Genomic DNA, 26,419 nt, shown 5'->3' on the forward strand with positions numbered 1-26,419 from the left:
AACCACAGGGCTTTCAAGTACCCTAGAAATCAGATTCACAGTTATCCTTTTAGGTATCCCACACTGTGCTACATTTCCTGCCCTCTTGTTGACCGTATGTGACAAAAATAAGAGCAGCAGTAGTTTATCAACTGTCCAAATTCTTTCTTAGAAGCTTCCTAAGTCCATGAGTTTCAGGAAACAGGATGAGAAATATTGAACATCTAATACCTTTCCTTGGAGAGCTCTGTGGTGAAGTAGGAGGAGAAGACAGCTGTGAAGATGCACTTGAGACTGTGTCTTCAGATTGTTTCTTGTGACGATCCAAACTTCCTTCTTCCGATAATGAAAGAATTTTCTTTAAAGCTTGTGGGGAGTTAATGCCTTTAAGTAAGAATTAATATAGATGTAAAGTCCAGTATAAATACATCTTCATGCTTTACAATGCATTTATAGAGCAGACACCATACAGGAAAAAACCCTAACTTTTCTGATACCAGTTTAAATTAAGCAAAATGTTTAAACCTATTCCTGTTTAAAATGTAGAGCTTTATTTCCACATATTAGTGCAGATGGTCTTTCATTCTGGCCACTTAAAATAAATACTTTGCCACAGAAAACACAATGAAGATTTGATGTTGCAGAATACTGCCTATACAATACTTAAATTGAGGATATGCATAGGAATGGCTACTGAAAAACTTGAACTAAAATTATGTTGAATACAGACACAAATCAATCTCACCGGTTAGTGAAGATTTATATAGTAAGAATTGAAACTGTTCTGGTTTTTTTTCTATTCAGAGTAGCCTAGAAGGTCAAAGAAAGCTGGAAAGGACATTAATAAGATTAGGCTTATGAAACAAGGTCATCCTGCAGCTGCCTTTCTCCCTTTCATTTTTGAGAACTATCTCTGCACCCATTTATTTTGGGAAACTAAAGAGTAAAAACATCCTGAAGATGATGTATGATGTAAAGATCTAGGGCACCACGAATTGCTTTTCCTAGGCCACATTTATCCTTTTTTCTCTTCCCCTCCCCTCAAAAATCCACTCTAGGACAGTGAAATCAGAGCTTCTCTGACAGTTTTGCCAATGCTTTTGATAGAGGTTATTTTCAAGCATTCACAGAATTTATCTTTGATCTGTTGGATCACAGTCCTGCTATCAATAATTTATAGCTGCTCCATCAGCATAATCTACTCAGTTTTCAGAAACTTTGCCACCATTGAGCAAAAATGCAGTCTATGGAGCTTCAAAGTCCTTTTAAGATTTAAAATTAATGGTAAAATCAACAAGATATAGATAAATAATGAATTGTTTCTTGCTCATTTTGCTGCTTCTAATGCTTTATGGCAGCCTAAGCAGTGCATGAGAAAAACTGATAAAGAGTGAAATCAGAATTAAGCTCTTGTGAAATTACCATCGTGCAATAGGAAGGGCCAGTTATGCTACATATACTTATTAGGATAATTACCACACTTTAAGTGATTTAAGAAGTTCTTTAATAATGCATATATGTTATGTATACATTCTGGGACACAGATTCAGAAATCAGAGTAGTAGAAATTGCTATAGTCTGGTGCCTTTCTGAGCAACACGGAGGCAGCAACAACTGAATAACAACGATAAAAAAGCAGAAGGGAGCAGAAGCCAAAGGGACAATTGTCAATGTGAAACTCCAGACCTACATTTCTAACAGGACCACCAACCTGAGTGGGCCTGAATTTCACATTAAAAGTTCAACTTCTGAAGAGACACCAAAACTTTGGAGACATCTCAGATGGATCATTCAAGAACTTCATGTCCCTGAGCCCTTTAGAAAAGTTAAGCTAAGATCCCAGGGCAAACGATCAGAACCATTTCTTCTTTCCAGCTGCTAGTAACAAGTAAATACTTGTACTGATTAAATTGACAGGATGCTTTCCTAGATTTCTTTCTTCCCTTTTTTAGAGAATAAAATTATGGATAGATACCGCATGAATTGGCATAACCTGCATATCATACTACCAGAAATAAATGCCTGAACCTTATATGATTCAAAATATCTCCCTGACATGAGTGAACAAACTTCAGAGTATTAAACCAAATGCTTCCTTGTTTCACTTACCAAATGGTGGGAGGTCTTTGACTGGCACTTTCTTGCGAGAGGGATAAAGAGATACGGCAGGGACCTGCAATGCTTGGTTTACTTTATGTTGCTGCTGCTGCTGCTGCACTTTCTGCTGGATGCCTGCCCGGGGAGCCACTGGTGATGTTTCAGATTTTCCAGGTCGCTTGTCTCCTGTATTCTTCGGCACTTTGCAAGAAAGGGGAGAAAATACAGAATGACTACTAGCTAAAAACTTGGTGGGTGTTTTAGTCTTAGCAGTACGAAGCTCTCCAATTAATAACTAAAAGGCGCTCAAATACTTGTACAATTAAGGACTACAAACTGATTCAGAATGGATATATAATTATTACTTCTTGCTACCCTGAAGCAAGGGAAGGGCACAACATATAGCATTCTCTCAAATCAAAATGAAACTGATATATCCAGGATAAGGTCCTCCTCTGCCGCCTCCAGATACAGCCCTCCAAGTATCTCTGAAACACCTGGACATAAGGAAAACCCCTATTCCCTCAGAATAACCGTATCCCTATTCACACCAATAACCTGAGCACATAGAAAAACTTCTGATCCTCCAGATCCTTTGTACAGACAAAGTTAAAAAGCCCTTGTACACTTCAGTGTGACATCATCTTAAAGCCTTATCACCTGTATAAATACTATGTCTCTATCCTGTTAACCTACAGGATTATTTTCTTAAGATTCATAGACATTCAGTACTTGAAAATGACCACACACCTAATTTTCCACCTCATTGTCTAGTTACTGTTCCAAATTGCCTCTCTGGACTAGAAACAGAGGTATATTTAACAGCTTCCTTGAAATCCATAGCAAATGACAATGCTCACATGTGTTGGTGGCTGGCTCACACTGCAGAGACAGTGTCTGGAGGCTCTCTTCATCCATTTCCAGATCCAAGTTTGAGAGGTACTGCTTTACCTTCCGTGCCATCTGAGCATCTTCGTACAGTTTTTTAGCATTAAGAAAGGAGCTGCGACGGACCCGCTTTTTATGGCCCCCTGTTTGCGCCACATCCAGCACAGCTGCATTGGTACTGCCCTGGCTGAGAGACCTGAAGTGAAGGGGGGCAGGAGGAAGAGGAAAGAGGGGAAAGGTATGACTTAGTCCAACACAGTATCACCTGATAAACATGAAACATGCAAAATATTGCATGAATGTCAGTCTACAGTCAAAGCTTACATGCCTCATTCCAGTAAATCAAACAGCTGTAACAGACAGAAAGATGAGGGCCAGGAAATCTTTTTACTTGGTTACAGGCGCTATTTTAATTACACATATATTTTAACCTATTCTGCTCCATCTAGGCAACATCACTTCACACATCTAGAAAGCATTCATGGTAGCTCTCTCACATAAGCCAACTACTGAGAAGATTGGAGCATTAGGAAAAGCTCATGCAATAAGGGAATGCTGACAGAAGACTACAGTTGAGGTTCAAATTCAAATACATATACAGAAGGCATTTTGAAAGTCCTCTACGTTTTAAATCAGACTGTATACAAAATGTACAGCTCAGTTTTACAGAACAGAACTTCTTTGTAACTTGTGAGGTTGAAGACAGCTTTTTGTTAAATAAAATGATCAGCTTGTTCATGATGAAATAAAAAGTGTCATGCACATTTCAATGTATGTGTATCTATATGAAAGCTATGCATCGGTCTTGAATTGTTAAGGCAAAAATGATGGCTGAATTGTAATATGAAAATAAGTTAGTCTAGCAGATACTTTAAGTTTTAACTTTTGTATTTGATTGTGATAATTGCTTAATAGGCATAACAAAGTTAACAGCTATTTTCAGCTGTTGCAACCTTGTCATTTTATAATTCTCTTTGATGCAAAGTCACTTCCTTTAGCGATTTAAATTGGAGGTGGGAGGAGAACATCCCTTTTCTATCTACAACCACTTAAAAATAATTTAAAATTTTTGTGTTATAGCCTCAAAAGCAAAAGCACTCCTAGATGAAAATGTAAATGTATTGTCAGTAAAAAGGGTTAACAAAAGAAAAAAAATGTCAAAACACCAGAAAATTAAAGATAGCAAGTAGGAAACAATGCAAATGGTAAAGGAAGAATGAATGTCTGTGTGTGTTGTGTCCAACCACTTACCCCAAACTCCTCCATTTCTTCTTCCTGCAAGTGAGAGTCAGGAAGAGTAAAGCACGGGTTTAAGGAGAGACAGAGAAAGATCACAAGCTCAGAAAGAAAAAGACCAGACCTCACAACAAGCAGTTCTGGAAGCTCACAAATATTAAAAAGAGCCTTGACTTGAACACACAGTCAGATATTACAAACTCTTCTACCTCAAATTAAGAAAAAGAGTATGCAATAAGCTGGTCTAACATGAAGCCAAAGAGCATTCACTCCATGTTTTCTAAGACTACTAGCTGACACTGCTTCAGATACATTACTATGTCTACAAAATTATAAACTGGCATATGTCAATGTTTCAAACAGACCAATACATATGTTTTTGAGACAGTTTTTCCCCCTCCCTCCCACTGATAGAATCTCATTTTTATGAAGTAACTGTCAGCTAAAGAAGAACAAGAAACATTTCTAGTATGTATCAGTAAGCACAAAACGTAATGGTTTCTCCAGTTTTAGACTACCACATTATTTTGGCAAATTGTTAACAACAAGAATCTCATACCACTCCAAAGCCCCTCTTGCTGACACCTAGGCTTCTCTCAGCTGGGAAAAGCTTTGCCTGATACAACACACTTACCTTGTTCTAAACATTAAAGAAGGATCCATGTTCACAGACGCCATGCGACCGACATGGCGTATCTCCTTTGCAATCATTCTCAGCTTCTCAAAATTGACCAAGCCCTCCACTTTAGAATCATTTCCTACAATCAACAATATCAGTAATTAGGTAGGAAAGTTAGTTTTTCTTAGCTGGTAAAAGATGATGTACTTCTGCTTTTACCTTCATGAAGGAATGTAAGGTCTTTTTTGATAACAGGAAACAGGGGGATAATAGGGGGCTGTAGGTTTTGGCTGTTAAGGACATTACGATATTTTGCCATATTCCTAGATGGATCAAACAAGTCCTGTAGATCTTGAAACAGTTTTTCATACTTGCTTGGAAGCTTTTCCCAAGTAGTTCGGAGCCTTGCAACTGGTGCCAAATTCAGGCCACTTGAAACAAAAAAAGTGCAAAAAAGTTCAAGAACAAGAGAAAGAAAGAAAAAATCCTGTAAAAGACCATGTTAAATCTTGTATGGGAGAAATACCATATAGCTAGAACAGTATAGCACAACAATGTCAATAAAGTAACAGAAAGTGAAAATTTCTTTTCACCAGCACAGAATTATTACGCTAATAACTATTATTACAGAATAATTCAGGTCATTTTTATAAAAGCCATAAAAACTGGAGATATGTGAACGATGTAACTATAAACAGATAAAATTACACTTGGATGAGTAATTAAACTTTATACAGACTATGTACTTGCTGCTGTGGAACAGTGTCTGAATTTGATAATAATATTTTAATCTTAGAGTACCTCAGGATCACCCCTTATTTCTAGATTATCAAACTGGAGGAAAAAACATCTTTCACCCACATGATGATGTTCAGGTGGTGATAGCAAAGTGACATGCCTTCTTTCTGCAATAATCCATCTGACTTTTTTCTGTCTAGATCAAATTTTGTAACACTTTCTATATTTGAGGTTATATGGAAGCTGTACCTGGTAAAAACACTGGTTTTGCTCCCTGTAATGACACCGCCTGTCTCGCTGTTAATTTCTACCTATGGGAAAGTTTGGTATCTGGAATCTTTCCTTCACTCAAGTTTTTCCTAGCAGGAAGGCTGCTTTTATTTCTCATTGAGATCAGCTGAAATAGCTGAACAAAATCTCAATATTTTTAGGTCTCAGAGATGTTGACCGATTATCAGTGTGGATCCTTGACTTTAGAATTTGCCACATTTGATCGAACGACATTCAAAACCAGAAAAAGTGTTACATTCAATCTGTTGACTGAACGTGACAAGAGCTTTTGTCAGAGACAGTGATAAAATTGTCATTTTAATGCAACTTATTCAAGCTTTTTCGTAACAGAAAATATTTGGGGGTTTTTGTTTGTTGGCTTTTAAAAAATCTGTATAAACACACACATTAGAGTTTCCTCTCTTCTTTTTCATTCCAAAAGTAAAAAAGGTTTTCTGTCCGAGATTTTCAGTACTTTTTAAAATTCTTATTGAAAGACCTTTATTTACAGCCTACAATATGGTATAATATCACAGTCTGGTATTGACTGTTAGCAGAGATCCATGCAAGAAACTGCTGATACAAAGAAAAACAAAGGCTGAATGAATTCAAGATACTGAGAACTACATATAAAATAAGCTGCCTTTAGGAAATTAACACATTCATTTATGACAATGCTTTAATTTTTCTATTTATAACTACTGTTTCTCTTGGTCTGTTTTTAAGTAAGTGCAGTAGTTTCTCTAGTGCCATGTTCACCAATGACTCTTGCCATGCTGTCTTAAGCAGTAAGTACATAATAGCAGCATTCTAAATAATATTTCAGCAAACATTTCAATGGCAAGTTCAGATTACTGGAAAATGCCCTCCTTATTGGATTGCCAAGTGTTGATGTTAGGTTTACTCTGTTAATTACTTTTTTTTTTAACTAACATAAGTAAGACTTTGCTTTTTACTTAGAAGTAAAATTATTACTGGCCATACCTAATGATGGCAAACATCGAGTTGAAGTTCTTGCATTCTCTGCAGTGTAGTGCTATCTTAATGAAATGCTTAATGATCTTCATCCTTTTCAGTTGGTTGGTTTCTCTTAGAATCTCAGAAGCCACCCAGAATGTTTCTTGATTTATCACCTCTTCAAACCTTTTTAGATTAGCGCAACCTGTTTTTGATTTGAGTTTAAACAAGTCATCTATGTATTCCGTGGGTTCAATATTACGGAACAGCTCAAAGTTTCTCATGGAGAGTTGGGTAGCCACCTCAACAGTACTGAGCTGTAGTAGGGAAATTTGACTTTCCCTTAGTAACTCTTGAGCATCTTCATCCGAACAAAGAGTTTCTGTTTCCATGTTGTTCTTCAGGTAATACCTGTAAAAACAAAATTCAAAAAGATACTAGATACAATATACTTGATTAATGCTGAAAGTTACAGCAATGATCCAGTTGGAATCTTACAATAAAACTAATTTTACCACACGTAGGTATTAATGAAAAGCTGCATAAGCAGCAACTTGTTGCAAAGAAACAGAACATTAATAATTAAATAACACTCCTTTAACAGGATTTTGACAATAAACTGGCATCATCAGCTTTAGCTCAGTCTCCAGTCTTACCTGCCACTCAGCTGTATCCTGTCAGCAAGCTTGGATAGCTGATCAGGAAGCCTTCTTTGCTTGATTACACCCTCGGGTGTGACAGATACTTCGCATAGTGAATATGCATCAGGGGTCGCAGTGAGAGCAAACTCCCTGATAGCCTGGATGACCACTTCTTTTGCTGTTGTGTCCTTACTGATCATTATGTAGCGACTTTGCTGGTCTGCCTTGAAAACCCGCAGAACTTGATCTGGCAAGTCTGGAAAAAAATTACATGCAAGTTACGCACTTTAGTAAGCAATAAAAAATAAAAACTTAATGGTATAAGAATAAGCAAGTTACATTGAGTTTAACTACTAGTGCTAAGTTTTTACTTCCATAAAGACTAGTTCTAATAACACCCAGGAAAAGAAGTTAGTTAGGCTATAGATGGAGCAAGCCACAAAAATATGTTAACATTTTCAAAGTTTGGACAGACAAACTAACGAGCAGTCTGATTTTCACAGGTGTTGGAAAATTCTGTTTAAGTCTGAGAAAAATCCAGGACATAAGCTACGCTATTCTATACAATGACATATAAGAAGCTTAAACAATTTGGTGATAGGAGTGTCAATCTTCCTAAGGATGTTTTAAAGAAAATAGACACATTTACTTAACTCTGACACTCAACTATAGTGCCACACACAAAGGGAAGATGTATACATATAAGTGGCTAGGAAGATGCTCGTATAGTGCCCAGCATGCATGTGTACACAATAAAAGTGCAGTAGTATTAATGCACCCAAGTACTCAATTATCAAAAATACTCTATCCTTTATACATTTAGATCATAATGATAAATGTGTGAGTAACATACTGAAAACTTTGCTCTTTAGTTCTCTGTGCCAATGTTTTAGTAACTAAGAACTACAGCAGCCAGACATAAAACAAACCATCAAAAATATTCAAGTTCTAAATATATTACTGTTTCAAGTGATTGGTGACACAAAACTTACAGTGAACACCTACAAGGTGACTGATTTTTAGGAAATATGGAAAACTACCTGCCTAATGTTGGATTTGGGATTTCCATAAGGTATATGGAGATACCAAATCCATGCATATTTTCATATTTTGATGAATGGATTGAAATCCAGACCCATTAATGAACTGACATTTGGTTGTTATCACTGTATTATAAAAAGAAAAAAAAAAAAAAGATGAAATTGTACAGCTATCCACCATGGGTTTTTTAACATCAGGTATTTTTAACTGGCAAGTACTTTCAATTAATTTAACTTCTTCCCTCTGGTATAAATAAGCTTTTCTAGTTTTGTGAGAAATGACATCTAGTAATTTTTCTTTCTTTAATTAATACAGGGTTTTAAAAAAAATAAATTTTTTTAGATCCCAGAGGTCATACAAGCAAGAAAATATTTAATAATAGAAAGCCTTCTGAATCTGCAGCCACAAAATGACCATCATTAAAAAAAATACTGAAAAAACAGCTGCTAGATGAAAACATTTACTTTGATACAACCACAATCTTTTCTGACAAGTCCTGAATGTGCATAACACGTACCAAAGTTACTACAGAAAGATCTATTCAGCAGCAGAAATCTTGTGACAAAAGAACAGAAATTAAATCTCCCCACTGCTGCTGCATGTTTCCATAATAGTGACTGAGAAAGCATTAAGATAAATCTGTCTGATATGAGTTGATTTACATGCCACAAAGGCTGTTTAGGCTTAAATATATCAGTTTACAAATTTCATGCAACTAAGCCCATAACTTTCAAGCTCACAATAGTTTTTTCGTAGCTTGAGAAGCACTAATACCAAAACACACTAGAACTGAGTGATTACATCATCAATTACACATATAGAATATTACAGGCCATTTTTCGGCCCTTCCTAAGCACTTGAGTCAAATCTACAAATACTTTATAACTAGCAAGCCGATTTTGCCTTTTATCACCAACTCTATATTGACCGATCTTCCTTCAGTAATTAGTTGAAGAGGGATACAGAGGAGTGCCTGAAATATTTTCTACATTTTTTGACATCTTGAGGAAGGCAGATGCCAAAGACACAGCCTTTCAGAGATGTTACTGAAAAACAGACCATGCCCTAGATCTTGTTGCCTCTTGCTATTAGAGAAATACTTGCCACTCAAAGAAATGCTACAAAGTTGGGAAGCTACTGTAGACAATACAAAGGTTAGAAATTGTTTAAGACTCCCAAGAAACAAGTATTTTATGCAAGGAGAAAATAATCTGCACTGTTGGATCACTGAAGCCAATAGGAAGAAACGCAGAGATCAGCAAATAGGAAAGTCCCATTTTAGTGCTGCATTTTACCACTCAATTTCTCAGGCTGCTTACCTGTCAGAGCTGGTAGCAAAAGCTCTAACCCAGAATACAGAGAAGTCTGCCAGCAAGTGAAATTATTACAGCTATAACAATGGTAGCAAGTAATTCAGCCCAATAATTTTTAAATAAAACACCGCTTGAAGAGAATCGTAATCACCCCACTTCCCTCCTTTTCATAAAGGAAACTGGAGTGGCAGGATGAAGAATGCAATGCTGTACGATAGGAGTCTAGGCCCTTAGAAAGATTTTGAGGGGACAAAAAATGTACTGGTGACTGGCAGCGCATCATTACTATGTTATTTTGACTTCCAATCATATAACAAAGACAGCACAAGAAAAGAGAAATCAAAGTGCTATCGAACATTTAAAAATAAACCTTTTAAAGTATGTTTGAAACAGCCTGAGCCAATCAGAACAGAAACTAAAATGACTTCTTGCAGATTTCAAGCTGTTCACACTTTCTCCTCAAAGACTATCCTTCCAAAACAGTAAGTTGTTTTATTTTCTGTCCTAAGGGATATACACCAAAGCCTCAAAGGACAGCTGCTCTACCACTTTTCTCTTTCTTCTCTCCAGTGCATTCAATTTCTTGCAGTCTGCCTCCGTTTCCATCTTTAATTTAGACCAAGGTAGTAAAAGGAATTAAAACTGCAGGGTTTAATTTTGTCCAAGTCTTAAAATATATAGAGGAATAATTCACCTCTTCTATCTACACTGCAACCATCTCTGAAGTCCTTAAGGTATATGTTTTTTATTTCAATCCCTCTTTCCCTTCCTTCCTATACAGGAAAAAAATTTTACCTGTGAATTACTTTAAGTATATTCAGTGTGTGGACATTTGGGCAAATTTTAAGCAAAGAAAAAACCCAACTTTTTTTTTTTAATGATAAAAAAACCACACTTACTACAAAGATAATGGAAAAGCTGCTAAAACACTGGAGCAATGGCATTACATCGTATTTATGTCCTTTCCTCAAAGTAAAAGGCAAACAGTAGAACCTTATTTGTTTATTAAGCTTCTCTGAACTCCATCTGTGATGGAAGGGTTGTCAGGCCTGCAACGGCTGCCCTTCTCAATTCATGGGGTTTGTTGGAGCTGTGTAAGTCAGCAATGCCCACAGCTCTGGAAGTTAGCCAGTTGCTGTGCTTGGCAATAGGGGCACATTAATTACCTAGAACTGACTGGTCTGGGTAAGCAAGAAGCTAGAGAATGGAATCTTCCGCCAGTTATAGAAAAAGTGCTGATGAAAAGTTAGACTCTTATTGATAAAGTATATCTTTAAGGTGTCAGACACTAGTCATCAGATAAAATGCAAAAAAAAAAATCTATCTTCCAACTCTCTCAGAATCAATCTCAGACACTGGGATAAAAAACACAAAGCACCTTCTTGCAGTCTTCTCTAGCCCTAAAAAGCCCCTGCTGAAGTAAGTTAAGCTCAGTATCACAGTTTCAAGTGCAATGATTGCACCAACATGGCCAATGTGTAGGCTGATATTTAAGCACCATCCCTTTAGGTAATGTCTGAATCCCTCAGGTTTAGGAGGGCACTGAATTTTCAGTTCTACTTTTGAGAAATACTCTAAAGATTAGACTAAAATAACCAAGTGTCTGCACAGCTACCACCACCATATCCTCCTCCAGCAGCTATATTTTAATAGCAAAGATTTGGATACTTAACTCAGTGAAGGTTTCCCACTAAGAATCTTCTTGCAGCCAGATAAAAGCCCAAATCCCAGCCTCACCAGGAGCTCAAGCTAAACCCTTCTCATAAGATAAGGTTCTCAAGTTTCTCATATTCTCCCCCTATTTCTCCCTCACTTACCCCTGTGCTTTGATCCTCTCTAAATGTGTTCATTTTTTATCTATCTCAGAAAGGGATTTTATATTCAAAGAATTTGGCATACAGCTGTAGGGCAGGGTGACTAAACAGGAAACTTTGAAACTGTCCCTTACAGATGTAGTACAAGATTATATAACTCTGTTCAGAAAAAGACTGAAAAGCATGTCCTGGACCCAGTCCAACACCCTTTCCCTTTACTATAAGCTAATGACCTACTGTGCTATTTCAAAACACTGCAGTCCTGTAAATAACGATCCATTGGAGCAAATTATAAAGTACCAAGCAAAATAGGTTTTTCCTGACCAAGAATATTCCATCAGTAAGAGGTACTCTATATACAGTACACCTGAAAAAACAGACATCTATTATATTAGGGTAAAGTATATTGGAGCAAATGTAATAAATCCTAAAGCATTTATATGTGGGTAATCTGTGTGTAACACCATATAGTTAATAAAAACTCACATGCCTTGTTCAGTCTCTCCAGGTGCAGACAAAAAAATTGATCTATTAAAGGAAATTAAAAGGTCAAGAACAACAACAAAAAAGGATCCTTACCTGGAGTAGTATTAAAGTCTAAGATGCGGTGATGAGACTGCAGTAGGTCAGGATTACTGGATGACAGGGTTCCGCTGACAGGTAAAGCAGGAGGAATGTGCTTTGTTTGCCTCAGTCCCACAATGCTGTCATCCTGAGACTGGCCAATTCCAATGTCACTGCATCCAGAGAGAAATGAAATCATGGCTTACAGACATTCAGAGCTGGGGCTATACTAGGGAGATTCAGGGATGTCCCTATCATTACCTTTTCACACTTTCTATTGTTAGTACAGCAATTGCTATTTAGTAGTCAAAGTTCTCCAGAAAACAGTACTTGATGTCTAGCTTTGTCAACAGCACCCAAATGTCCACTCAGAGTGATTAGATATGCCTGCTCACACTGCCAGAAGATCCTCATGTTTACCACTAAGTTCTGAGAAGCTGCTAGGCTCATTTTTTCACAATGACGAAGATCTTCATTCAAAACGTGGTACCTTTGAATACCTCATCACTCCTGCACCATCCCATCACTCAAACTTTGTCTAATACTGCTGTCCCCTCAGCACCGTTTTATTACAAGACCTGAATTTCACAGATTTTTCACCCCACCAGAGATCAGATTTGCAACTATACTTTTTGACATGTTATAGCCATATATCTTTCAACAGACAGACAAGAGAGGACCATTGAGATCATTCATTTTCCTACCCTATATCCCCTCTCTGAGTTTCTTTTCATTCAATGTGACTGAAGTGATGCCAGTTAACTTGGAAGGGTAAGCTAAACAGCTGGACTTGTGTGTTATTGGTATACCCTCCAAAGTGCCAGACAGCTGTAAATAAAGTATTCTGGATAAAGGTGAAGGTTTTTGTCTGTTAAATTGTGTAAGGCAGGGTCCCAAAGGAGGTCAGTAGTGCTAGATGGATCAGAATTATCATCACATTATAGTAGGCACTGACTTGTTTATTGCTTTTGAGTTCATAATTATCAAGTGAAGCAGAACAACTGCTATAGGATGCAGAGTTGGAGACAGCCATTGAACTTTTCTCTAAATACATTGATTAAAATTTTTATTAAAATACTCAGAGGGTATAAAATGTTGAATAGCAGTCATTATAGAAAGTGAAAACAACTAAAAATGTAGAAAACCTAGGCAAAGCCCTTTTAAAAGCCAAGCACATCTAAATCTGTATCTACATGTGTAAATAAAGCATAAGCCAGAACTTACACTTCATTGCAAACTGCTACAACTCTGAAAAGTCAGTCTAGTAAATTAAATGATGCAACACAAATGACCACTTGTACCCTAATGTTGGGCACTTAAGCCTGTGACTAGTGTTCCAGTTTTCCTCAGAAAACCTAAACAGAAGTAATATAGGGTCAGATAATTATCTCCAATAGCTGTTACAGCACCAATATCCTTTTGTGCTTACCAATGAATTAGTTTACCCAGTACACTCTTGTACCACTTCTTTAAGTGCTATGAATAAAACAGTACTCCGGAAAGCTGGAACAGTATCTCTGGGCAATTAAGAAAATTTTAATTACATGGACACAGCAATTGTTTTTTAGAATGCAATGCAAGTCGAAAAAGTTTGGAGGGATACTTCTGTATGATGTGTTTGGGTTTTCTCATTGTTTTGTTTTTAAAAAACAAAATAACTAAAAGTTATTGGATTCTCTCCCAATCAGAAGTTAAGCTGAAATCTGAACATTTGTATTTTTGTACTTCCATATCAAGCACAAAATACTGTGACAAGCAGTGACGTTCAATTCAGCACACAACATTTTTATGCTAAGCCACAAGCAAATAAGCCTTTCAGTACAACTAAAAAAATTGCCAGCCATCAATGTCTTTTCTTTCAAGTAGGAACGACTTCACATAAAAAAAATCCTCAGTAAACAAAAAAACTCAAAGCCCTTGAACCTCATAATGCTTTCTGATGGTTCTAAACTACTATAAGTCTCCCAACACCAGTATTTTCTCTAAATTCACATCAAATGAAGACAATGTGACTCTCACATTTATACGAATAGTTTCATTTTAATGATGCATTCCTTTTGCAGTTTGTCAGTTTCATATATTCTTATACCAATCCTGTGCGTCATGACCAAAGCGGCTTCAGTAAAGTGGATCAACTGACAAATGTTACGTTTAAAAGAAAAAAGGAAGCATCTAAAATTCTGCTCAGTTTTAAGCATTCATATAAAAAATTGGAAAGTACTTACTTTACACTCAGTTTTGTCTATTTTTAAAACTTAAATCAGAATCTGAGTGAGTTCTAACTTATGCAAAAAAGAAATGAATGCCAGAAACTCCAGACACAAAGAGCAACGCTAAAAAATCCAGATGCCAGAAGATCAACTGTCCTACTGTTAGATAAAATATTTTATTATGCTGATGAGATGAGACTGTCGTTTTAAGGAAATGGCATTTCTATTGCTTTCTGTACGCGTTTGCCATGCAGGGAGACAGCACATTAACTAAGAAATAACTTTCCTGCTGAACAACAAACAGGGTAGAAGCGACAATGGAATGGCAGAGCTGTCTGAATGCTTCCTCCTTCAAAACACAACATCCTCTGCATGGTACTGCAGGGCTGCAGAGAAGAGAGTTGGAGGCTGTTTCTTTGTCTGGGATGCTGCACTGTGGACCAGGCAGAACTTTACTAGAGAGGGAGGTGGGGATGGTGTTTAACCCTTATTTGGAGCAACTAAGCCTACAGACCACAAAACCAGCCTGCATTAGACAAGTAAACAAAGAGCTCGAGTGGAGGCTGTAGCCAGAAGCAAACTACAAGAGATGCCTTATAGCCAGTGAAGATTTCCCAGTAGGAGCAGAGGAAATGGTGCTGTTTGCTCAGTTTGGGAAGTTACTTGACATTATTGGACTAAACTGCAAGACTGAAGGAAGGCATTATCTCCTGCTCAAACTGATTCATCTTTGATGCTGATTTAATGTCTCATGAAGCAGACAAGCTCCCTCTAAGAGTGACCTCATTCTAGCTTAAAGATTGCTTTTGTCTGGATACATCCTGGAGGCACTGCAGACTTCTGCAGTCTTCATATTCAAAAAAAGGTGGACAGTTTAACCTCGCAAGCTAGCTGACTCATAAAGTCTTTAAATGCCTATTTTAATTAATGAGTAAATCAGTTTTTTCATCCCTCTTGATTTTTGGTACGTAAAAATACGTGAGATTAGGTAAATTCCCTGAATATATGCAATTATTAGGAAGAACAAGATAGATCCTTTGATGCAATAGGGAAAAGAAAAGCACAAATAATAGTCTACAGTTACAGATGCCTATGCAGGAACTGTGCAGACACAAACAACTGCATGTCAACAGGTTTTGCAGACCAATTCTATATATAACACACAAAGTAAAGCTAGCAAAAAGAAAATAAGTCAAATGTATTGTTTTTCTGGATCTTACCCAAAGAGGTCCCTGCACAGAAAAAGTGTAAAAAAAAAAAAAAAAAAAAAAAAAAAAATGAAAAAGAAGGAAAAGAAACATGAAAATTTTATGCAAATACTATGAACAATAGTGAACAGTGCAGAAAATCAGGCCTAACAGTATGCAGAGGTCATCAGAGGAACAAACATGCAAGACTAGTGAAATAAAGGAAAACATTCTAAAGACAAACAACATAAAAAAGAGGATTTACTGATTCTCCTCTACTGAAATGTATTGCCATCAACTTAAGAAACATCCAGTATTTGGATATAATAATTTACATTAATTTAGTCTTTCTATTACTAACATTCTATATATGTTTCAGAACAGTTTTCATTTAGTAGAGAATACCTAACATTAGTTAAGCAAACATTTTTTTTAAGTAACAGCAGGAAAAAAATCCTAGATTTTCAGCACAAGTGCCTTTTTTACAAATTTGTATGGAATAGTTTCTTCTTTAGTGGGTCACAGGACAGAAAAGTGCAAGAGCAAACACTGATCACACATCAACTGCCCTCTACAATTCATTTCCCCCCCATCGATATCATCTGCCTTGGCCAAGAACCAGATTCCCATAATATCATATAAAAATCACTCTTCTATTGTTTCCAACAATTCTTCTCAGAACTGTATTTCTAAAATGTGTTCATTGAATAAAAGCTACTAGATAGCGTATTTAGCTTTCATTAAAAAATACACAATTCTTTCAAGGACAAGTTACAATTTTAATCTCAGTCTCCCTTATAGCAGTACACAGAAATTTTTATAGACCACTGGAATGTGGATACATTGAAATCATTGCTCATAACAACTCTCTGCAAGCAAACTTGCCTGCAGTTATTCTGAAACTAATTGCCTGGGATGCTTTCAGTTAAAAGTCCTCTTAAAAGAAAACAGTAAATGACAAAGAAGTATTTGTGTCATCACTTCATCTACAAGAAGCAAAATACATCCAAGCTGCATTGTTAACAGTCTATGTTCATTCAGAGTAGTATTTTTTAGTATATTTTTTCAGATATAAGCATGATTTGCATTAATAAATAAAAAAGTATCATCATAAAATATAAGTTTCTTAGGAATTACAAAAATTTAACATAAGGTAAATATTTAAGAGGAAATAAACTCACTTGTATGGTTTCTGAGGCAGAATACTGATTCGAGTCTTGTCAAGTATCTTCTTTAACTTATTTCTTCCCCCAACTGTGTTGGCTTTACTTTTCTTATTTACTTTTTCTAATCCTATTACCTGCTCCACATCAACAGCAAGGTCAGGGATGGAATAACGACTCGCCTTTTTAATATCACCAATTTTAGGCAGGTGGGGAGCACCATTTCTTTTTTCCTCTGACAATCGTGTTAAGAGTTCTTTAAAAACTGCGCAAGACAGGAAAAGGAAGAAAAGAAAAAAAAAACAAAAATGTAAAAGAAAACTCAGTGCACCAGACCAGTTTAATATTAATCATTATTAAAAAGTGATTAGCATATTCTGTCAATTCCAGTATTAAATGAATTTAGATATAAGACTTTAAAAACATTTTCTATTTTAAAAAGGGCATTAATTTTCCATAGTAAGAATCAGAAAAAACATAAATCGGTCCAGCCTAGAATAGAAATCCACTCGTGCCCACATGGTTGCACAGATTCAACAGAAGGAATCTGACTTTTCAGCCTAAGGACAAAGGCTTCCGCAGAATAGTAACGTGCATAAAAAAAGTACACTAGACAAAGTTGAGATTGAAAAATGCAAATGAGAAGGAAGGTTTAAATAGACAGGCAGCAACAAAAGCTGTCAGATGGACAAGAAATTACTAGCAACAGGACCAAAAAAAATCACAGGGGAAACTGCAACAAAGTCAGAAAGAAAATATAACAACATAGGAGATTACTGAGACACTTTGGATGTTCGACAGGGCTGTTGCATCCATCTGCCAGAGATAACAAAAAACCTCTCATTCTCCCTCAGGTCCCTAGCAAAGAGTCATCTCTAAGGCAGAAATACCTGATAAATTTGTAAATTAGTTCTTCTACTGCAATTTTCAGTCTCACAACAATGCTGATATATTTAAAAAAATCAAACAAAACTGATGTGGAGACCAAGTCACATATTCTCAGTATGACAGGAACTCCCCATACATAAATGAAAAAATCATCTGATGAATTAATTTGTAATAGTAAATGAAAACTGATAATTAAAATTAAGGACTTGTAGGAAAACATGGGAACAAGGGCAACCAGCTCAGAATAAGTATTAGGGGTTAGGTTTTACTGTTATTTATTAACTTTGGCCTTAATGTTCATCTTTATCTACAGAGATACATAAAAAATCACCAAGAGACTTCAAAAGCTTCAAATAAGACACACAAATAAAAGTGAAGGAAAGTAATCCCAGCCAATAACTGTACTGTTGAATAGGGATTGGAGGTTGGAGAGAAAAATTAGATACAGATAAGAAGATGGTGTTGAAAAAAGAAATCCCTCTGGGATTTGTGGAGAAGGAATTGTGCATGCAATACACAGAAAGTAACTGCTCTGAGACTCTACTGTAATCTGATTTCAATATTTGCACAGGAGCAACAAGATAGGAAAAAACCACAATTTCTAAAGAAAAGGTTTAATCTTTAATATGCTAAAACAACATGAGATTCAAACACCTAGTGTGTGAAGAATGGTTACACAGAACTTACACATGGAGTAACAAGTACATAGTGCTGAAAGAAATATCTTAAGAAATGTAAGAAATATCTTAATTATTAGAAACATTTGAAATAGTAGAATCTTTACTGCAAAGCAAAAAAATCCCCAGGAAACAGATTTGACGAATAACTTTTGGAGACAACCTAGGCATATTTAATTATCAGTTAGTGCAGTGACATGCTGTGATAATATTCTGCCCTGTTTGTGATGAAGAACCTGATCCTGAAAGAGATATCCAGGAAACACACCACTAAATTGTATAAGCAATCCAAGTATCCAGTGGTAAAAATCAAACCAAACCTCCAAGCTATTAATTATTTTTTATGCTAACCAAGGCCCTGAGCTGCTTAAAGATTCCTTCATGCCTACTTAAGTATTTGTTAGAGGGAAAAATGTAGAGAATAAATACAGAGGCTAGCAAAATTCTTTTCACCTAGCTGGCAAGAAAGTTTGTATTAGCCTTGTGCTTGTTACACTCATAGTGGGTTGAAAAACTACAATCAAATTCAGCACACAGAAAAAGACCACTGATCAACTGAAACGCCATAAGAGGTTTTTTCTTGAGAAAAAACTAAATATTATACATACAAACACATTTTATAAGTTTGAACTACGTGGTCACGATAGTTCCTCTTAATACAGTTCCTCTTAATTCTGAGAGTGAAATCACTTTGTAACAGACTCTATTAATAAATTTTTGTTTGCAATTATGAACTAAGGTATTTTAGGACCTGCAAGCTTCCTTTTTTTATTTTCTCTAGTACAAAAGAGATTCGAACAAAACTGTTTTAAACTGTTAAAAAAATAATTTAAGTCTCCATCAAAATTAGAACAGAAATTTGAACAAACAGTGCATGCAAACTTACCAAATAAATTGGTTTTCACAGTGATAGACAAATGAGTGTTATTTCTAAGGATTTCCATGGCTTTTGTCAGCTGAATGTTTTCAAAATTTTGACCATTCACTTCCAGTATCTAAAAATTCAAAGAAGTAATGTTATTTTCATGTAGTAAAGAGAAAGGAAACAAAAAAAGGGAGGGGGGAATGGGGAACACATTTTAAAATTAGATACCTGGTCTCCACGTTTCAAGCCTGCTTCCGTAGCTTTGCTACCAAAATCTACACTGTCAACGAAGATTCCAAATCCCTTTTCAGACCCTCCCAGTAAGATAAAAGGCAAAGGGGCTTCTCGAGATGGCTTTGTTAAGGTTATCAATCTTCGTTTAGCTTTAGCAGCACAAGCAATATTTAACAGCCTCAAATGTCCACCCATTTTCTACAAGAGAAAAGCATAAGTTATACATAACAGCCTGGTTACTCCCTGTCATCCCAAATTATCAGAAAAAAAATACTCACTCTTACCTCCCTCTCCAAATTGTTCTCAAATTCTTCCAGAAATCGAGTCATAGCAGGATCTCCTTCAAAATCATTGAAGTGATTGTTCACCCACAACAGTACTACCCGTGTAACCTGAAAATTAATGAGGGATATAAATATTTTCTAGGAATACTCAGACCAACACTACTGCTAAATCCTTTAAAAATCCTGTTCCTTAAAGGCCCTGTAAATTTCCACTGGAATCCTAAATATTATACATACATATATATATATATCTCCAAAGCAAACTTTACTAATATGTGATCATTTATCAGGAGGATAGAACAAATTAAGTATTAAAATTGTTTTCACTTGTATAAGCAACTGTATGCTGTATTGCATAATGAATACTAAGAGTCAGAAAATTAACACTGGCTGTATGAAATTTGACTAAGTAGGGAATAGTGCACACAGGAAAAAGCCAATGACATAGATCCATTTCTGACCTATAACAACAATTTCCTGTTCATGTACATTTCCAAATCTGCTTAATTCTTCAAGCACATGATCATAAAGCTTACGAGACAGCTTTATATTGGTTCTTGAATCTCATGTCTTTAGATGTGCCACCATTAACTTCATTTGCCACTTATCTGTGTAAAAGAGTTATTGTATGTTTAGAGAGGCAGGAAAAAGGAGCTCTTGCACGATGCAGAAAAAGAGTTTTAACAGCAAAATCCTACAATTTCTTTCCTTAGAGTCAATCTTTCTGTTTACTCCTCCTTCTTTCTTTCCACCACTACTCCCCAGAAGCAACTACAATTCTTCAAGTTTAGAAGAATCTTAGCTGGTATTTTACAGTTTGTTAGGAAAAAAACCCTAAAGGAATACTGCTAATTAATACTAATGAAGGTAACGCCACAAAATAAGAGCTTCATTTTTTAAAACTATATGCTTCCACTATAATATTCTCTTTTAGCATGTGATTTGATTTGGAACATCAGCAGCACTGATGATGAAATAAAGAGTTTTGATGTCTTGAATTAATATTTATTCACACTTTTTTAAAAAGTTGTTTAATCCAAAATGGTTGTGCCACTCAACACTACCTCTAAAAATACAGCTGCATTTCTTCTTTTATGTTGGGAAAGTAAATTAGTAGGGATAAATCTCCAAAAATTTCAAAACCTAGAGCTTAAGAACAAAGTCTCATAAAAATTTTAATCACCTAGTGCTAACCTCTGTCCATTCTTCGTGTCTGCACAAAATCTAAACATCTGCAGCCTCATATGCTAAAGGGCTGACACCAGGCATGTAAAACCAAACACTGCCACCTTCACATACAGTTTCTAAGTAGTTTTCCTTTTACCTCAGAAAAGCAAATGAATTCAGAAGAATTGCTGAAATTAATGACCAAACTAATAAGGTACTTCAGAAGTCCTCAAGAGTTCTAACAGAAGGCAACTGCACAGCACTATGTGCTGCAGCTCCCAGCCACAGGGACATACTTGAGATTTTTCCACCTTTGAAATTGAAGATGAACTTCATTCCTGTTAAAAAGTTCTGATATTTTTCAATACTGTGGTTGACACTGGAAGATCTAGACAACGTCTGGATAAATTTAGGCTAATTGCAGATTTTCTAAATTGGCTGGGAAGTTGCAAACCATACCACATAACATACTATAAACTTCTACAGTAACAGCCTCACTTCAGTGCTGCTTTCCAAGTTAGGACTTACTAATCTATACCCAAAGGACATCATGCTGGGAAGATTTGAATGGTGACTTCCAAAGGAATGCCACTACTCGTGTCACAATCAGGAACATCATTAAAAGACAATTAAAGCTGTAAAATCAAGTACCCTGCTGCTCAGCAAAATCATCAGTAAGGCTGGATCTCAAGAGTCCCAGTATGATTACTCCTGAGTACTAGTCATGCCCAGGAAATTTTACTCACTCCTTTCAGTCTCCTCACAGACTATCAGCCCCCAGTATGAAAGGGTCAAAATCTTGCAGATTCCTTATTCCCTACTTGCTTATCTCCACTTGTCTCAAGCTGTTCTCTGCCTCTTGCCTTTCTGTCAGTGCTACTGGATGTCAGAAAAGGTTGGTCATTGAGGCAGCAGAACAAAGAGCTGCTCTGTGTTCAGACCTGATATCAGCAACTGTGCTGGCTCATGCTTTTACAGAGGCTGAGGGGATTATCCACTGGAGGACAAGCAAAGTGAGTTTAAAGACGAACTCCAATATTATAGCTCTGAAGCTGTAACAGTATTAGCTGCAAAGCCTATCCTCTGCCAGATGTATGATCCTTCCTCCGAGGCATAGCTATACTAGCATTTCTAGAAGAAATATCTAGATTTAAATAAAAGTTGAAAACCAAATTTCTCTTTAGCCTTAATAATAAAATTCTCTTGTTTTCAAATTTAAAAAAAAAAAAGTCTGGAAATTTTTACTACTTATTTTACATATGAAAAAGTTGCATACAAGTGAAAATAAAGCAATATAGTGTGAAGTACAATATATCCTCAATAGACAGTGTGCCAAAAGTGCATAAACCTTATTCTTCCACCATGGAAATTTTATTTAGGGAAGAGGATATTTGATTGCTTTCTTGTGTTTGGGTTGGGTTTAGTGGGGTTTTTTTAATGCCACATAAAGCTCAACAGATTCTTAATGCATGCATTTTCTAGTCTCTTCACAAAAAAAAAAAAAAAAAAACACAACAAAAAACAAGAAAGTTTGCCAAGTTGTGTACAGAAAAACAGAACTCAGTTATATACTCAAATCTGGAGACACAATAAAATTCTATTCAATCACATGAAATAAAAATACTGATTATTGGAAAAAACCTTTCTGTATACTTGCAAACAACTAAGTTATGTTGTAAAAACACAGCAAGGTAAAAACATGGCTAATTTACCTTTCCTGAACACATTAATATTTAAATAAAATGAGGATAACATGTTCTTAGTTTTAGCCATATATTCTGCCATTAAAATATGTCCCTAGCTATTCGTGTCTCATTCAGTTTAATCATTCTCTCTAAAACATATTTTATTTAACAGCTTATGTTTCAATTCAAATGGTAACAGGTGCATAATTCAGGAGATTTTAACCTTATCCCTGAGGCTGGGGTCATTGAACCACTCCAACAATTTCTTGCCCACTTCCATTGGGCTGGAAAGAAAGGTCCGATACGTCAACAGGAAGTCTTCTATAAATGTTGGGTCTACCACAGAGTGCTCTTCCACCAAATGCATTGTTAACCTTTCAGCTGTTCCCTATTAAAAAACAAAACAATGAAAATAAATCTTAGTTATTAAAATAAATTTTCAACACATGCAAATGTGTTTTCTTAATGAAGATGTATTACACTAGAAAGAATACTGCCATCCATTAACTGATAAACTAAGCAAACATAATGCCTTAAACACTGTGATAAGAAATGTTAAAAATTTATGTAATTAATTTCTACAGAAATCACCTAGTTGTCAATGTGCATATTTATAAAGAAAATCTAGAAATAGTAACAGTCTATTTTCAAATATATATTTTTAATGCTCTCAACTAATCCGGGATCTAACTTGCCAAGTTAAGAAGTTTATAGAACATAGACTTTTGCAAGAGACTCTTTCTTTTGCTTTTACCTTGATGACAATGTGACCTTTTCTTGTTCCAGTGCGATCAAGCTCTCTGTGTTCCTTCACCATCACAATCTCCCCTTCCTCTTCCACCTTCTGCATGTTCTTTTCCACTTGATTGAGGATGCGGCAATAATCTTGCTGGGCTATACAAACAAACTGGAAAGAATCATCACGCACCAATATTAAAAGGTAAAATCTTCAGAAAAGCATGTAGACTTAAGCTGCAAGTACTCTATTAATAGAAAAGATAAAGAAGTTTCTCCACCTGCAGTGAGTCAAATTTGTCTTTCCAGCAGTTCAGCTGTAGTAAGCAGATGAATACATAAGCACAGTACTTTCACTACAATCTTGCAGTTAGGGGAGACCAAGATCCATTAGAGCAACATGATTTAGCATTATCAGCCATTTTTGCTTTGACCTCCTCACTGCTGGAGATATAGTTCAGTGCCCTAGCCAGTATTTTTTTCTCCCATGAAAGGTTTTGTGTTTAGAAGGGTTTAAAGAGTGAAGTGAAAACTTAGCTTTTATTTTTTGTTCCTATTGCTATGGTAAATTATTTTCATTTTTCATAGCTATTATTACTATTAAGGTCTATCTTTAAGAAAACAAACGTTTATTCAATTAATGAGTGCAGGCACACAGAAACAAATTATTTCTGGATTAAAGCATACAGCAGGAAAATTATTTTCTACAATCACCTGTTCAGCCAAGAATATGTGCAAGAATAACTATCTTAAGAATATTCCTACACTGTGCAAATATAATTAAGAACAACTACAAAACTTAGAAAGACAACACTTGTACACAGTATGAATTACCTTCTATAACTTGTTAAAATTTTTATGCCTTTGTCTCTTTCTGGAGGCAAGATTAAGCTGTCTTCATATATGAAGTTGGGTATCTTAACTGAGAGGAAATAAGCATTTCTTCTGATTAAAAAGTTGTTAAATCATCATGCATGTGCTTAAGACAAAGGCATGAGAATCAGAGACAGTATTTTCTCCTGCATTCTTTAAACTCATTTACACACCATTTCTTTTTTCCAGCACGTAGTAGTAGCTGAAACAAGTCCCATGGTTTGGATTTGTTGAAAACATTATCCTAACAAGAAACCATTTACGCACATTTTGTAAGTTAGATGGGCAAACCAAACCAAGTGACTTCATTAATACATTTACACCCATTCCAAAGGTCATCTTCTTGAAGTTAATTAGCCATCAGGACCAAGTAGAATGCTTAATTTGGCCAAGGCTCAGCTATTATTTTCTGGATGGGAATAAGCAAATAGCATACCCATACCACATACCCAGATTAGGGCCAGTATGCCATGAGAAGCATTCCTTACATCTGACTGCTACTATTATAGCAAACATCAAGGCTTTTTCCTTGAAAGGCCAGATTAGCTGAAAGTAGATTTTTCACTCAAACCATGGGAGAATTTGTATTACCTAATATTCAGTAGCTGAGTCGAGTAAGGAAGAGTTATTAGCTGTAGAAGTAAAAGAGCCTGTAAATGGCTAACAGACCTTAAGATCCTACTATGGGAACACTGGAAGCAATGCGTGGAACGGGTTGATGGGCCTCAAGTTCTGAAGAAAGCATGTAGGCAAACCTCCTCACCCAAAATGATCCCTATCCAGAAGAAGATAACTCAATTTCCCAGATGGTGGGGAAATGCAGGAGCCATATCACCCAACTAGTGTCCAGGGTTACCCACTGGAGATTTTATATATATTCATTTTAAAATAAAACTCTGTCTCTTTACTGAGTTGCATCACACCCAAATGTTTGTGAATTTGCATGTATTACAGTCCGACACTCTACCTGGCAGTCATCCACTTTGGTTCTCATCACTCCTTTCATATATTCCTTTTCCATGGTAGGGGAAACACCAAAACTGTTCCCCATGCACAGTATCTCTGTTCTTCCATCAGGATACGTAACCTCCACAGAGCCATTCAAAATGACTGACCAGGAATCCAGCTACAAATCAAACGTTGCAGGATACATGAAGACCAAGTCACTTAATATTGTATTATCATACTCTATAAATACAAGATTCACAACTTTTCTAAAGCAAAAGTTATTTTTAGCACCTATTGAAAAAATTATAACCTAGTTTGCCTTAAATGTACAGTATTTCAAGCTCAAGAAACCTGAGGTCTTAAGTTTATCTTTAATATTAAGAAGCAATGTAAGAATGTGGGGAAAAAAAGAAAGAAGGTTTTAAAACACCACTTAAACACTGAAATAAACTTCCCAGATCAGCTCAGATAGGCAGGAAGCATTTTGTACAGTATTGAGAATGTTTTATTATGTTTTTATTGCATAAGAAATGTGTGAGTGCTTAAACAAAAGCTTTCAGACTAATCCACAACAAAAAGAGGCTTGATTTACCTGATCAATGTTACCTTTTTTTTTTTTTAAAGCAACAAAGGAGGACTTTAACCCTGTGGAATCTGGGATGTTTGGTATAATAGGAGAGTCAAAAGCAACTTCTACTGACCTCTTCTCCATCGTTTAGTACAATAGTTCCTGCTCTCTCCACAACTGCAAACACCATTACAGCACAGAGCTCTCTCCTCACTGACATTGTCATGTTGGCAAAAGCAGGCAATTGATGCATGAATTCCAGTAGTTGTTCTGAAGGAGAAAAAGCCCACTGAGTCGTGCATGTCAAAACAACAAAGCACTGTAAAGATAGTTCTTCAGCAAGATGCCTGAGGCTACTTAAGCTAAAATGCTGCACAATCGTTTCTGTATCCTAATAAATCATGTACAGTGGCCTGTTTTAATTACTGGGTATTTTGTAGACACAGACTGGCTGGTCATATCATCAGTAGAAGCCCTGCAAAGTAAAAGCATAATGGAAGAATTGTAATGTAACCAAGAGCTCTGAATACAACCAATGATATTTGTAATACTCCAGTCAGCATAATAACTCCCTTAAGACTAGGACAGGACTATATAAAACACAGTAAGACAAACTGAGCAAGTTGTTTGGTAAAGCCATCCCCTCCTAGGTTAGACCTAACAGTAAATTGTACTTGATCATTATCTGGTGGTTTCACAAAGTTCCTCTCAGACGGACCAGATAGGATTACTGTCTTAAAGGTGACTACTGCTGCTCTGACTTCTGCATGCCATTGAG

At 36.1% G+C, this 26,419-nt stretch overlaps 1 protein-coding gene across 7 annotated transcripts in view; it reads right to left on the reverse strand.

Annotated features, from left to right (window-relative positions):
* Nucleotides 1-26,419, reverse strand: part of RAPGEF2 (Rap guanine nucleotide exchange factor 2) — a 179,049-nt gene that overhangs the window by 10,132 nt on the left and 142,498 nt on the right. For all 7 annotated transcript variants that reach the window (XM_027747967.2, XM_027747966.2, XM_039388132.1 and 4 more), the window contains 17 exons: nt 25,775-25,911; nt 25,093-25,251; nt 23,272-23,424; nt 22,741-22,905; nt 19,666-19,773; nt 19,376-19,579; nt 19,169-19,277; nt 16,736-16,982; nt 12,173-12,330; nt 7,441-7,681; nt 6,812-7,195; nt 5,039-5,250; nt 4,835-4,958; nt 4,216-4,239; nt 2,937-3,160; nt 2,089-2,277; nt 211-363 (listed from right to left, as the gene is read on the reverse strand). In XM_027747967.2, the coding sequence (XP_027603768.1) occupies nt 211-363; nt 2,089-2,277; nt 2,937-3,160; nt 4,216-4,239; nt 4,835-4,958; nt 5,039-5,250; nt 6,812-7,195; nt 7,441-7,681; nt 12,173-12,330; nt 16,736-16,982; nt 19,169-19,277; nt 19,376-19,579; nt 19,666-19,773; nt 22,741-22,905; nt 23,272-23,424; nt 25,093-25,251; nt 25,775-25,911 (2,991 nt within the window). The remainder of the gene's footprint in view (nt 1-210; nt 364-2,088; nt 2,278-2,936; nt 3,161-4,215; nt 4,240-4,834; nt 4,959-5,038; nt 5,251-6,811; nt 7,196-7,440; nt 7,682-12,172; nt 12,331-16,735; nt 16,983-19,168; nt 19,278-19,375; nt 19,580-19,665; nt 19,774-22,740; nt 22,906-23,271; nt 23,425-25,092; nt 25,252-25,774; nt 25,912-26,419) is intronic.

This window comes from Pipra filicauda, unplaced genomic scaffold (assembly GCF_003945595.2).
Source record: "Pipra filicauda isolate LSUMZ 115617 unplaced genomic scaffold, ASM394559v2 scaffold610_size221990_pilon, whole genome shotgun sequence".
NCBI classification, from domain to species: Eukaryota; Metazoa; Chordata; class Aves; order Passeriformes; family Pipridae; genus Pipra; species Pipra filicauda.